Source organism: Coregonus lavaretus, assembly GCF_964263955.1.
Source record: "Coregonus lavaretus genome assembly, chromosome: 19".
In the NCBI taxonomy this organism is placed as follows: Eukaryota; Metazoa; Chordata; class Actinopteri; order Salmoniformes; family Salmonidae; genus Coregonus; species Coregonus lavaretus.
The window spans coordinates 9965923-9978499 of NC_140006.1; the positions used below are offsets into that span (position 1 = coordinate 9965923).

At 43.6% G+C, this 12577-nt stretch overlaps 1 protein-coding gene across 1 annotated transcript in view; it reads left to right on the forward strand.

Annotated features, from left to right (window-relative positions):
* The window catches only part of camsap2b (calmodulin regulated spectrin-associated protein family, member 2b), a gene marked incomplete at its 5' end in the record, with an annotated part of 60806 nt that overhangs the window by 45492 nt on the left and 2737 nt on the right, over window positions 1-12577 (forward strand). Inside the window, 8 exons of the mRNA XM_084183193.1 lie at window positions 325-553; window positions 809-989; window positions 1210-1852; window positions 3032-3168; window positions 3421-3629; window positions 3960-4056; window positions 12088-12242; window positions 12406-12524. Coding sequence (XP_084039319.1) covers window positions 325-553; window positions 809-989; window positions 1210-1852; window positions 3032-3168; window positions 3421-3629; window positions 3960-4056; window positions 12088-12242; window positions 12406-12524 — 1770 coding nt within the window. The remainder of the gene's footprint in view (window positions 1-324; window positions 554-808; window positions 990-1209; window positions 1853-3031; window positions 3169-3420; window positions 3630-3959; window positions 4057-12087; window positions 12243-12405; window positions 12525-12577) is intronic.

Consider the following 12577-nt stretch of genomic DNA (forward strand, 5'->3'; position numbering starts at 1 on the left):
CGCTTCATAGAGCTTCTTGTCTTTTGCTGCGTCTGAAATGGCATCCTATTCCCTAGGGATTCCTGTTCTCTATTTCCATAGGGCTCTGGTCAGAAGTAGTGCACTGTGTAGGGAATTGGGTGCCATATCAGACGCACCCTCAATGTACAATCCAAAATGTAGGAAAAAGAACAAAACTCTGGTCCTCAAGCACTACTACAGGTTTTCTAAAAGAGCAGTCCAATCAAATGATGCGAGTTCACTTCATCTTGTTGGATAATTTGGTATGTTCATTGGTTATCAAAAAAAATTGCTGAAAAATAAGACATTTTTCCTCTGTTTCAGGTTGAGGCAGCGTTCACCCGTCATCGTCAGAAGATGGGTCAGACAGCCTTCCTCAACGTGGTGCGAAGGAAAGGGGTCACCCCCTCCCCCACCAGCCCCATCCCTGGGGGCCCAGACCTGGACAAACCCTCCCCAGATCCCTTCCTCACCCTTTCTGGCAGCCTCGGTCAGGCGGAGAGGTGCAAGCCCGACGGAGCCGCTCCCAAGTCCCCCTGTGAGGAGGGTGGAGGTAGTTCACCACTATAGCTTCTGATGAAACCAATCCTTGTTTTCTACTTTCGTTTTCTACTTTTTGGAGCAAAAAGACTGGTCCCAGTTCTGTGCTGTGTTGCCAACGTTGGCTTGACAATGACCAATTGGCAAGACAGCACAAAAATGATAGAGGGCCAGGCTAGGGAGCATGTGTACTGTTTTACGCGTACTGTTTTATGCATGTGTAATACCCACCTTATGAACTAGAGGTGTCCGCTGTGTCTTGCTGCAGGTGTCGGGGGTGGAGAGGTGGACCTGGGTGAGTACACTCGCTCCATCGAGAGGCTGAACACGTCCCTGGGGTTCCTGCAGACGGAGATGCAGCGGCTGGCCCAGCAGCAGGACAGGATCATGGCTATGAGGGAACAGCAACAGGCCTGGGTCATACCTCCTCCAGCACCCTCACCGCACAGGTATGGTCATCGATATCACATAAATGGTACCCAAGACTGGCATGATAATTGATATTGCAGACTAAAAATAGGTATGTATAATATCTGATGAAGTTAAGATATTTCAACTAAAACCATGTATCATCATACTATTATCCATCATTTATCGTGATAAAAGCAGTTATCACAATACTATTATTGCTTAGTTAGTTATCATTGCAAATGTAAACGCTCTCTACAGGCAGCTCCGGGAGCTCCGCAGCAACAGTGTAACCGGCCGGGGGTCCGTGGGATCCTTGTCCCCCATCTTGTCCTCAGCCGGTGGTTCCCCCCGCGCCGCCCACCGTTCCCCCGGCGGCCTCAAGCGCCGACCGGCCTCCTTCCATGCCAGCACCCCTCACACCCAACGCACCCCACGCCCCACCGAGCTCAAGGTAACCCCCTTTAGACGGATGCTCAACACCCTACCATCCGTGGACAGTCTTCCTAGGCTGAGACGCTTCTCACCCAGCCAGACCCAGGTCACCTCCTTTGCCTACCTGGGACATGATGAAGGTCCTGGGGCCACAGGGGGAGCAGAGGAGCCCCAAAACCAAACCAAACCACCTGAGACAGAGGTAGCGGTGGCGGGGATAAGGAGTGCAGGCGCTCATCCCTCCTCGCCCACTAAAGAGCCAGCCAAGGAGAGAGAGGAGGAGAGGAGAGATGAAGGGAGAACGGAGAAGTTGGCAGAGGTGCTGTCTCAGCCTGTGAGAGACCTGATGGAGGTGCCGCCGTCATTGCTGAAGTCTTTGGATGGACAGGGTCTAGAAAGTGGAGAGGGGGAGAACAGAGGAGAGCTGTACGGAGAGGACCAGAAAATGTGCTGTGGGTTCTTCTACAAGGTAAGAATGGGCTACACTGTAATTTTCAGAATTGTGAGATGACGGTAAAAGTACTGTATGTAGCATGTTACGACAATGTTTTCATTGATCTGTTTTTGATATCGTAAAATATTAAAGTTAAGTGTACAGCGTAACTACTGTAACAGCACAACATGAAGTATGCAATGACTCATAAACTATGACTTCATCTGGGTCAGGGACAGTAATTGTGTGTACAGTATCTAGGCCAAAGGGTGAGACAGCTCACATACTAATGCTAGAGCAGTAGACTTCTGAGCTATGCTAGGAGAATGGAGCCGACAGAGCTCCTGTATGCTGCTACAGAAGGGATAGCTAACTGCAAAAAACTGCTTTCAACTTCAAAAGACACAAATGTTATTATCCCAGTCAGAAAATATCTGGAAATAAAGCCAACATTGTACAACATGCTCTTTTACTGATTAAAATGGGTCATATACACTGAGTATACCAAACATTAGGAACACCTTCCTAATATTCAGTTGCACAAGGTGTCGAAAGCGTTCCATAGGGAAACTGTTGAGCGTGGAAAACCCAGCAGTGTTGCAGTTCTTGACACAAACCGGTGTGCCTGGCACCTACTACCATACACCGTTCAAAGGCACTTAAATATTTTGTCTTGCCCATTCACCCTCTGAATGGCACACATACACAATCCATGTCTCAATTGTCTCAAGGCTTAAAAATAATTCTTTAACCTGTCTCCTCCCCTTCATCTACACTGATTGAAGTGGATTTAATAAGTGGCATCAATAAGGGATCATAGCTTTCACCTGGATTCACCTGGTCAGTCTATGTAATGGTAAGAGCAGGTGTTCTTAATGTTTTGTACACTCATCTGCCATGATGGAAATGTATGCCTGAATTCCCTCTGACATGCATTTGACCAATCAGAGCTGAGGATGAGTGTTGATTTTTGAAGTGAGAGGATGTGACAATGCTGTCTAATCTAATTTTGTCTCTGGCGCTAAAAATAACTTAGGTTCTGCAAACTACCCTTCATGTTGGCACAAAATGTTCCATGACAACAAGATTACAATTTCCACTCAAAGTAGAATTTTGATGTCAAGGTGGCAGCCATTCAAATTCTAAATGTCAAAAACACAGTTTGCCAACCTATTTATATATATCCGACTCTGTCTCCACCCCACACCCCTCCAGGATGATGGGAAGGGAGAGGAGGACATGGCACTGAAGAGAGCTGCACTGCTGGAGAAGAGGCTGAGGAGAGAGAAGGAGACGCAGGAGAAGAAACAGCAACAGGAGCTGGAGCAGGAGCAGAAGAAGGAGGAAGCACGGTCAGTGTGGACCTCAAGGGCCCTGTACCTTTTCCACTGTTATGCTTGGTCTGAAAACTACCATTAGGGGTTGTTTTCAGATCCAAGCTACTTCGATTTCATTCAGTGAGTGGCGAATCCTAACTAACACTTCAGATTTAGTCATGCATTGTTGTCAATGGGTGACTAAGTGAAAATGTGCCTCTTAGTAACTTCTCTTTAATTGGGTAATAAGGATTGAAGCTTCTCGTCTCTCCTGTCCCTCTTCCCTAGGCTGAAAGCGGAGGAGGAGCAGCAGAAGAGAGAGGACGAAAAGCAGAGGAAAGATTACATAAAGAACGAGTACATGAGGAGGAAACATTTGAAGCAGGTGGAGGATATGGATGTCAGGCCCCGCCATGGAAGTCTCAAAAAGAAGCCCCGCCCCAAATCCATGCACAGGGATGTCATGGAGTCACCCAAGCCCCCCGCCAGAGCCACAGGTAACACACACACTCTTAAACACACACACCCCCACACACACTATAGATAGACACAAACGCATACACACACACTTTACACGTATATCAGTGGGGGCTGCTGAGGGGAGGACAGCTCATAATAATGGCTGGAGTGAATGGAATGGCATCAAACACCTGGAAACCATGTGTCTGATGTATTTGATACCATTCCACCTATTCCGCTCCAGACATTACCGCGAGCCCGTCCTCCCCAATTAAAGTGCCACCAACCTCCTGTGACATATGTGTATTTAGTACACACATATATTCACACACACACTCAAACATGTCTTCTGTGTTTACCTTGTCCAGGTACTCGACCGCGTGGGTTCTCAGTCTCCAGCATGTCCTTGGCCTCCCTCAACCTGGCTGACAACGACAGCAACGCCGGAGATAAGAGGATCCCCAGGTGAGGCCAGTAATTGCCTGATTACAGTTTTTCTCAATCGCGTACAAGCAATTTTGGGGTCTGTGTTGAAATGTATCTATAGCAGAACAGCGATGATCAAATGCTTAAATACATTTAAAGAACTTCTGAAATTTTTTTGCCTTTGTACCTGACTTGCATATCTTAGACCACCTTTTGCAAAACGTATAAAATATCAAATTCACTGTTAAGTGTTTTGTTCACAGAATACAGTGGGGAAAAAAAGTATTTAGTCAGCCACCAATTGTGCAAGTTCTCCCACTTAAAAAGATGAGAGAGGCCTGTAATTTTCATCATAGGTACACGTCAACTATGACAGACAAAATGAGAAAACAAAATCCAGAAAATCACATTGTAGGATTTTTTATGAATTTATTTGCAAATTATGGTGGAAAATAAGTATTTGGTCAATAACAAAAGTTTCTCAATACTTTGTAATATACCCTTTGTTGGCAATGACACAGGTCAAACGTTTTCTGTAAGTCTTCACAAGGTTTACACACACTGTTGCTGGTATTTTGGCCCATTCCTCCATGCAGATCTCCTCTAGAGCAGTGATGTTTTGGGGCTGTCGCTGGGCAACACAGACTTTCAACTCCCTCCAAAGATTTTCTATGGGGTTGAGATCTGGAGACTGGCTAGGCCACTCCAGGACCTTGAAATGCTTCTTACGAAGCCACTCCTTCGTTGCCCGGGCGGTGTATTTGGGATCATTGTCATGCTGAAAGACCCAGCCACGTTTCATCTTCAATGCCCTTGCTGATGGAAGGAGGTTTTCACTCAAAATCTCACGATACATGGCCCCATTCATTCTTTCCTTTACACGGATCAGTCGTCCTGGTCCCTTTGCAGAAAAACAGCCACAAAGCATGATGTTTCCACCCCCATGCTTCACAGTAGGTATGGTGTTCTTTGGATGCAACTCAGCATTCTTTGTCCTCCAAACACGACGAGTTGAGTTTTTACCAAAAAGTTCTATTTTGGTTTCATCTGACCATATGACATTCTCCCAATCCTCTTCTGGATCATCCAAATGCACTCTAGCAAACTTCAGACGGGCCTGGACATGTACTGGCTTAAGCAGGGGGACACGTCTTGCACTGCAGGATTTGAGTCCCTGGCGGCGTAGTGTGTTACTGATGGTAGGCTTTGTTACTTTGGTCCCAGCTCTCTGCAGGTCATTCACTAGGTCCCCCCGTGTGGTTCTGGGATTTTTGCTCACCGTTCTTGTGATAATTTTGACCCCACGGGGTGAGATCTTGCGTTGAGCCCCAGATCGAGGGAGATTATCAGTGGTCTTGTATGTCTTCCATTTCTTAATAATTGCTCCCACATTTGATTTCTTCAAACCAAGCTGCTTACCTATTGCAGATTCAGTCTTCCCAGCCTGGTGCAGGTCTACAATTTTGTTTCTGGTGTCCTTTGACTGCTCTTTGTTCTTGGCGATAGTGGAGTTTGGAGTGTGACTGTTTGAGGTTGTGGACAGGTGTCTTTTATACTGATAACAAGTTCAAACAGGTGCCATTAATACAGGTAATGAGTGGAGGACAGAGGAGCCTCTTAAAGAAGAAGTTACAGGTCTGTGAGAGCCAGATATCTTGCTTGTTTGTAGGTGACCAAATACTTATTTTCCACCATAATTTGCAAATAAATTCATTAAAAATCCTACAATGTGATTTTCTGGATTTTGTTTTCTCAATTTGTCTGTCAATATTGACGTGTACCTATGATGAAAATTACAGGCCTCTCTCATCTTTTTAAGTGGGAGAACTTGCACAATTGGTGGCTGACTAAATACTTTTTTTCCCCACTGTATTAACACATTGTTTTCATACTACTGCACAACATTTTAAATCATCCCATCAGTGTCATACATGTACAATATAGGGAAAGATCTAGGCAATGGGAACTGTCAAATGTTTCGGACAGGCAGAGAATAGTTGGGTTACTGCTAAGTCATCATCTCCAACATTGTGACCTACATTTAAGAGCTTTGGTGTGGTTGGAGACCTATATATTAATATTTACATTTGAGTCATTTATATTAGTGAGTGCATACATTTTCGTACAGGTCCCCCATGGGAATCAAACCCACAACCCTGGCACTGCGAGCGCCATGCTCTACCAACTGAGCCACACGGGACCAGTTGTGTTCCTCCATTTTATTCACCTTTCCTTATTTATATTCTGGATTGTGTTTGTGCACCAATGGAAAGTCTACAAAACTATGAGCAAACCAGCCTATGTATTGAATACATGGATATGGATTGTGATGATACCGATGAATGAATCCTGCACAATTATTTTGTATGCTTTTTATATATATATATGTAATTTGATGTGTATGAAATTGTTTGGTGAAATAGGCACAAAGGGACAGTAATTGCCCAAAATTCTGCACCTTTGGATAGTTGTACTTCCAATTTTGATCATCATGATACAGTGACTGCAAAGAAAATCCCACTGGGCACAGACGTCAGTTCAACGTCTAGTTTTGATTTACATTTGATTGAGTTGTCAACTAATGTGAATTCAACAGAAAATGTCACAATGTCATTGAATTTAGGTGAAAAGGACAAAATTCCCTTCCTTTGATTACTTTTTGCAAATCCAATCAGTTTTCCACGTTGATTCAACGTTATTACATCTAATGTTTTTGTTGAAATTACGTGGAACCAATGTTGATTCAGCCTGTTTTTGCCCAGTGGTGTATTGATCTACTTGGACTTTTAAAAGGCATTTTTTCTGCTTGGACTCAAGAGATACGTATGGTTGTGTTAATCTTTTTGCAGGCAGTCGTGTTCTATTGTTGAATGTATTTGCAATTTTGACGGTATAATATAGTTTTGATGAATGTAGCTATGTTTTGAGAAGATAACTATGTTTTGAAAACCCATTTAATGTTTTTCAAAAGGCCACAGAGTTCTGTGTCTTGTGGACTCTGTTTTGAAAATCGACAACATTGTTCCAAAAAAATGCTTGTACGCGATTGAGAAAAACTGTAAAAAGACCATACAGTTTAGCCAACTCCTTTAGCATGGCAAAGTCAAAAGAGTTGACTAAAGCACAAACAGACTGGCACCCAGGCTGGCGACGAGACAAAAAATACCTTACAGAGCATCAAAAGCATGAATACTTCTACAAGAGGACATTAATGTGTCTTATGACTTGTCTAGGTAATGCAACCAAAATGTTTTTTCCCTCTCTTGATCTTCTCTCTCCCTCCTCGCTCTCTGTTTTTTCCCTCTGTTTTGCACGGACCTCCCAGAAGCAGTAAACTAGGCACTGTGAGAGGCCATATCTCTTTCTTTTTAAGCTCTCCCAAAGAGAGAAAGGGAAGGTTAGTAAGGTCCCTCCCTAGACCAGCCTAGGGCCTAGACTTTCATCTAGACTTTCTTCTAGACTTTCATCTAGACTTTCATCTAGACTTTCATCTCAGTGCATCACAGTCCAGATTGATCAATTAATCCGCTTTTACTTGAGGTAATATCTTTGAGAAAAATTCCATGTAGCCATACCTAACAGAATCTATCTAAATAACCCATGTTCACACTCACATATAAAGTACCAGTCAAAAGTTTGGACACACCTACTCATTCCAGGGTTTTTCTTTATTTTTACTATTTTCGACATTGTAGAATAATAGTGAAGACATCAAAACTATGAAATAACATATATGGAATCATATAGTAACCAAAAAAGTGTTAAACAAATCAAAATATATTTTATATTTGAGATTCTTCAAAGTAGCCACCATTTGCCTTGATGACAGCTTTGCACACTCTTGGAATTCTCTCAACCAGCTTAATGAGGTAGTCACCTGGAATGCATTTCAATTAACAGGTGTGCCTTGTTAAAAGTTAATTTGTGGAATTTCTTTCCTTCTTAATGCATTTGAGCCAATCAGTTGTGTTGTGACAAGGTAGGGTTGGTATATAGAAGATAACCCTATTTGGTAAAAGACCAAGTCCATATTATGGCAAGAACAGCTCAAATAAGCAAAGAGAAACGACAGTCCATCATTACTTTAAGACATGAATGTCAGTCAATCTGGATAACTTCAAGAAGTTTCTTCAAGTGCAGTCGCAAAAAACATCAAGTGTTATGATGAAACTGGCTCTCATGAGGACCGCCACAGGAAAGGAAGACCCAGAGTTACCTCTGCTGCAGAGGATAAGTTCATTAGAGTTACCAGCCAGAAATTGCAGCCCAAATAAATGCTTCACAGAGTTCAAGTAACAGATACATCTCAACATTGACTCTTCATAGGAGAATGCGTGAATCAGGACTTCATGGTCGAATTGCTGCAAAGAAACCACTACTAAAGGACACCAATAATAAGAAGAGACTTGCTTGGGCAAAGAAACACGAGCAATGGACATTAGACCGGTGGAAATCTGTCCTTTGGTCTGATGATTTTTGAGAGTTTTGGTTCCAAAATGCCGTGTCTTTGTGAGACGCAGAGTAGGTAAACGGATGATCTGCGCATGTGTGGTTCCCACCATGAAGCATGGAAGAGGAGGTGTGGAGGTGCTTTGCCGGTGACACTGTCGGTGATGTATTTAGAATTCAAAGGCACACTTAACCAGCATGGCTATCACAGCATTCTGCAGCGATACGCCATCCCATTTGGTTTGCGCTTAGTGGGACTATCATTTGTTTTTCAACAGGAAAATCACCCAACACATCTCCAGGCTGTGTAAGGGCTATTTGACCAAGAAGGACAGTGATGGAGTGCTGCATCAGATAACCTGGCCTCCACAATCACCCGACCTCAATATACAGTGGGGGAAAAAAGTATTTAGTCAGCCACCAATTGTGCAAGTTCTCTCACTTAAAAAGAGGAGAGAGGCCTGTAATTTTCATCATAGGTACACGTCAACTATGACAGACAAATTGAGATTTTTTTTTAACAGAAAATCACATTGTAGGATTTTTAATGAATTTATTTGCAAATTATGGTGGAAATAAGTATTTGGTCACCTACAAACAAGCAAGATTTCTGGCTCTCACAGACCTGTAACTTCTTCTTTAAGAGGCTCCTCTGTCCTCCACTCGTTACCTGTATTAATGGCACCTGTTTGAACTTGTTATCAGTATAAAAGACACCTGTCCACAACCTCAAACAGTCACACTCCAAACTCCACTATGGCCAAGACCAAAGAGCTGTCAAAGGACACCAGAAACAAAATTGTAGACCTGCACCAGGCTGGGAAGACTGAATCTGCAATAGGTAAGCAGCTTGGTTTGAAGAAATCAACTGTGGGAGCAATTATTAGGAAATGGAAGACATACAAGACCACTGATAATCTCCCTCGATCTGGGGCTCAAACGCAAGATCTCACCCCGTGGGGTCAAAATGATCACAAGAACGGTGAGCAAAAATCCCAGAACCACACGGGGGGACCTAGTGAATGACCTGCAGAGAGCTGGGACCAAAGTAACAAAGCCTACCATCAGTAACACACTACGACGCCAGGGACTCAAATCCTGTAGTGCCAGACGTGTCCCCTTGCTTAAGCCAGTACATGTCCAGGCCCGTCTGAAGTTTGCTAGAGTGCATTTGGATGATCCAGAAGAGGATTGGGAGAATGTCATATGCTCAGATGAAACCAAAATATAACTTTTTGGTAAAAACTCAACTCGTCGTGTTTGGAGGACATACCTACTGTGAAGCATGGGGGTGGAAACATCATGCTTTGGGGCTGTTTTTCTGCAAAGGGACCAGGACGACTGATCCGTGTAAAGGAAAGAATGAATGGGGCCATGTATCGTGAGATTTTGAGTGAAACCCTCCTTCCATCAGCCAGGGCATTGAAGATGAAACGTGGCTGGGTCTTTCAGCATGACAATGATCCCAAACACACCGCCCGGGCAACGAAGGAGTGGCTTCGTAAGAAGCATTTCAAGGTCCTGGAGTGGCCTAGCCAGTCTCCAGATCTCAACCCCATAGAAAATCTTTGGAGGGAGTTGAAAGTCTGTGTTGCCCAGTGACAGCCCCAAAACATCACTGCTCTAGAGGAGATCTGCATGGAGGAATGGGCCAAAATACCAGCAACAGTGTGTGAAAACCTTGTGAAGACTTACAGAAAACGTTTGACCTGTGTCATTGCCAACAAAGGGTATATAACAAAGTATTGAGAAACTTTTGTTATTGACCAAATACTTATTTTCCACCATCATATGCCAATAAATTCATTAAAAATCCTACAATGTGATTTTCTAGATTTTTTTTTCTCATTTTGTCTGTCATAGTTGACGTGTACCTATGATGAAAATTACAGGCCTCTCTCATCTTTTTAAGTGGGAGAACTTGCACAATTGGTGGCTGACTAAATACTTTTTTCCCCCACTGTATGTGTGAACTCCTTCAAGACTGTTGGAAAGCATTTCAGGTGAAGCTGGTTGAGTGAATGCCAAGAGTGTGCAAAGCTGTTATCAAGGCAAAGGGAGCCTACTTGGAAGAATCTCAAATCTAAAATATATTTAGATTTGTTTAACACTTTTTTGGTTAATACATGATTCCATATGTGTTATTTCATAGTTTTGATATCTTCACTATTATTCTACAATGTAAAAAATAGTAAAGATAAAGGAAAAACCCTTGAATGAGTAGGTGTGTCCAAACCTTTGACTGGTACTGTATTTATGAATAATGTTTGAGCAAGCCACATACAGTACACCAACATTCATACTGAGTATGAACTGGATGTGTTATTTCACATTCATGCTGTATCAGTTAAATGTTGGCCAATTACCTCCTTTAAAACAGAAGAAACATTCTGCTCAGTACCACTCCAGCTAACAAAATTACGTTCCAGGACGGACGTGACCACAAAGTTATTTGAGTCCCCACATAAGTCATGATAACGTTATTGTGAAACTTACAGACGATGTTCCAAAATGTATTTCTATCATTCTGATTTTAACGTTATATGAAGACAAACCATAGCTCTAAATGTGACATTATGAAATATTCCTACGATATCTCCAAAATAACATGATATTCAGAACCTTTTATGGACTACCAAGGAACGTTTTAAATGTTCCCATGATGTCTGTATAGCGACCTGATATTTATAACCTCTATAATACTTATTAGAAACGTTATGAATGTGCCTATAATGTCCCAAACGGGCTATGACATTCAGTACCTCTGGAAGACTTAAGGGGAATGTTACAAATGTCTCAGTTACGTTCCTTGTTAGCTGGGACAGCTGCTTCTGCCTCATTTCATACATACCCAGCCTCCTGCCTCCACTCCTGCCTCACCGACTCTGCCCTTTCTCTGCTCCGAGGCTGCTCCATGCTAGCTGCTCCATGCTAGCTGCTCCATGCTAGCTGCTCCATGCTAGCTGCTCTACGTTAAGCTGCTGTCTGTGGTTGTTACCTCTAGACTAGACCCAGTGCCAGAGCCATCCAAGCTGCAGCAGACAGGCGCTCTCCCGTCCCAGGCACGGTAACTTCCACAGCCATGCTGGCTCTAGCTGATGTCCAGAATCACATCACATGGATCACAGGTCTTTTGTTTTGTATGCAGAGACTTCAAGCTAGGGTACACACTAATGCTAACCCCAATTAGGACATGAATGAGCCTGGGCCTGGGACATGAGTGTGGCTGCTGCAGTGGTATTCTGTCTTGTCACTGTACAGTTGCCAAAGCCTGTTGCATACTGCAGTGTCTCTTCTCCATATCCTAGCAGCCATAATGATTGGACTGTACTATCGCTTTGCTTTGCTCCACTGCACATGCCTCTGATCTGATCCCAGACACACAGTGATCACTGTGGATGATGTAATATGAGAGAACAGGGAAGGCTGCCTGGGAGAACTGTGTCTGTGTCTGACCCTGTTTCTCTGTGTGTCTCTGTGTCTGTGTATACGTGGTGTATATGGATATGTCTGTGTTTTTTGTGAATGTGTATCTGTTATTGTGTGTGTGTCCGTACATGTGTATTTGTATGTGTCACTCGTACTGTATATGTGTGTGTGTGTGTGTGTGTGCATCCCCAGGCCTGACTCTGCTAGGCCAGACTCTGCTAGGCCAGACTCTGCTAGGCCAGACTCTGCGGAGGGCAATCTGTCGTCCTGCCCGTCTCGTAACGGAGAGAAGGACTGGGAGAACGAGTCCACAACCTCCTCCACTCCCTCCAACCAAGAGTACACAGGTACGGACCGCTCCACTACAATCACGGTATTCTGCTTTCAAAAGAAGACCAAACTATTGCAGCATACCGGAGCTATGTAGTCCATGTGTAGAACAGGCTGGGTTGTGAGTTTCTGTTGGTTTGTCACTGCATTACTTATGCTGGTATTCGCTTCTTCCCTCAGGGCCAAAGCTGTACAAGGAGCCCAGTGCCAAGTCCAACAAGCATATCATCCAGAACGCCCTGGCCCACTGCTGCCTTGCGGGCAAGGTCAACGAAGGACAGAAGAATAAGATAATAGATGTAGGCAATTTGCTGTACACACTATGTTTCTATCTCTTTCATTTTACTTTACT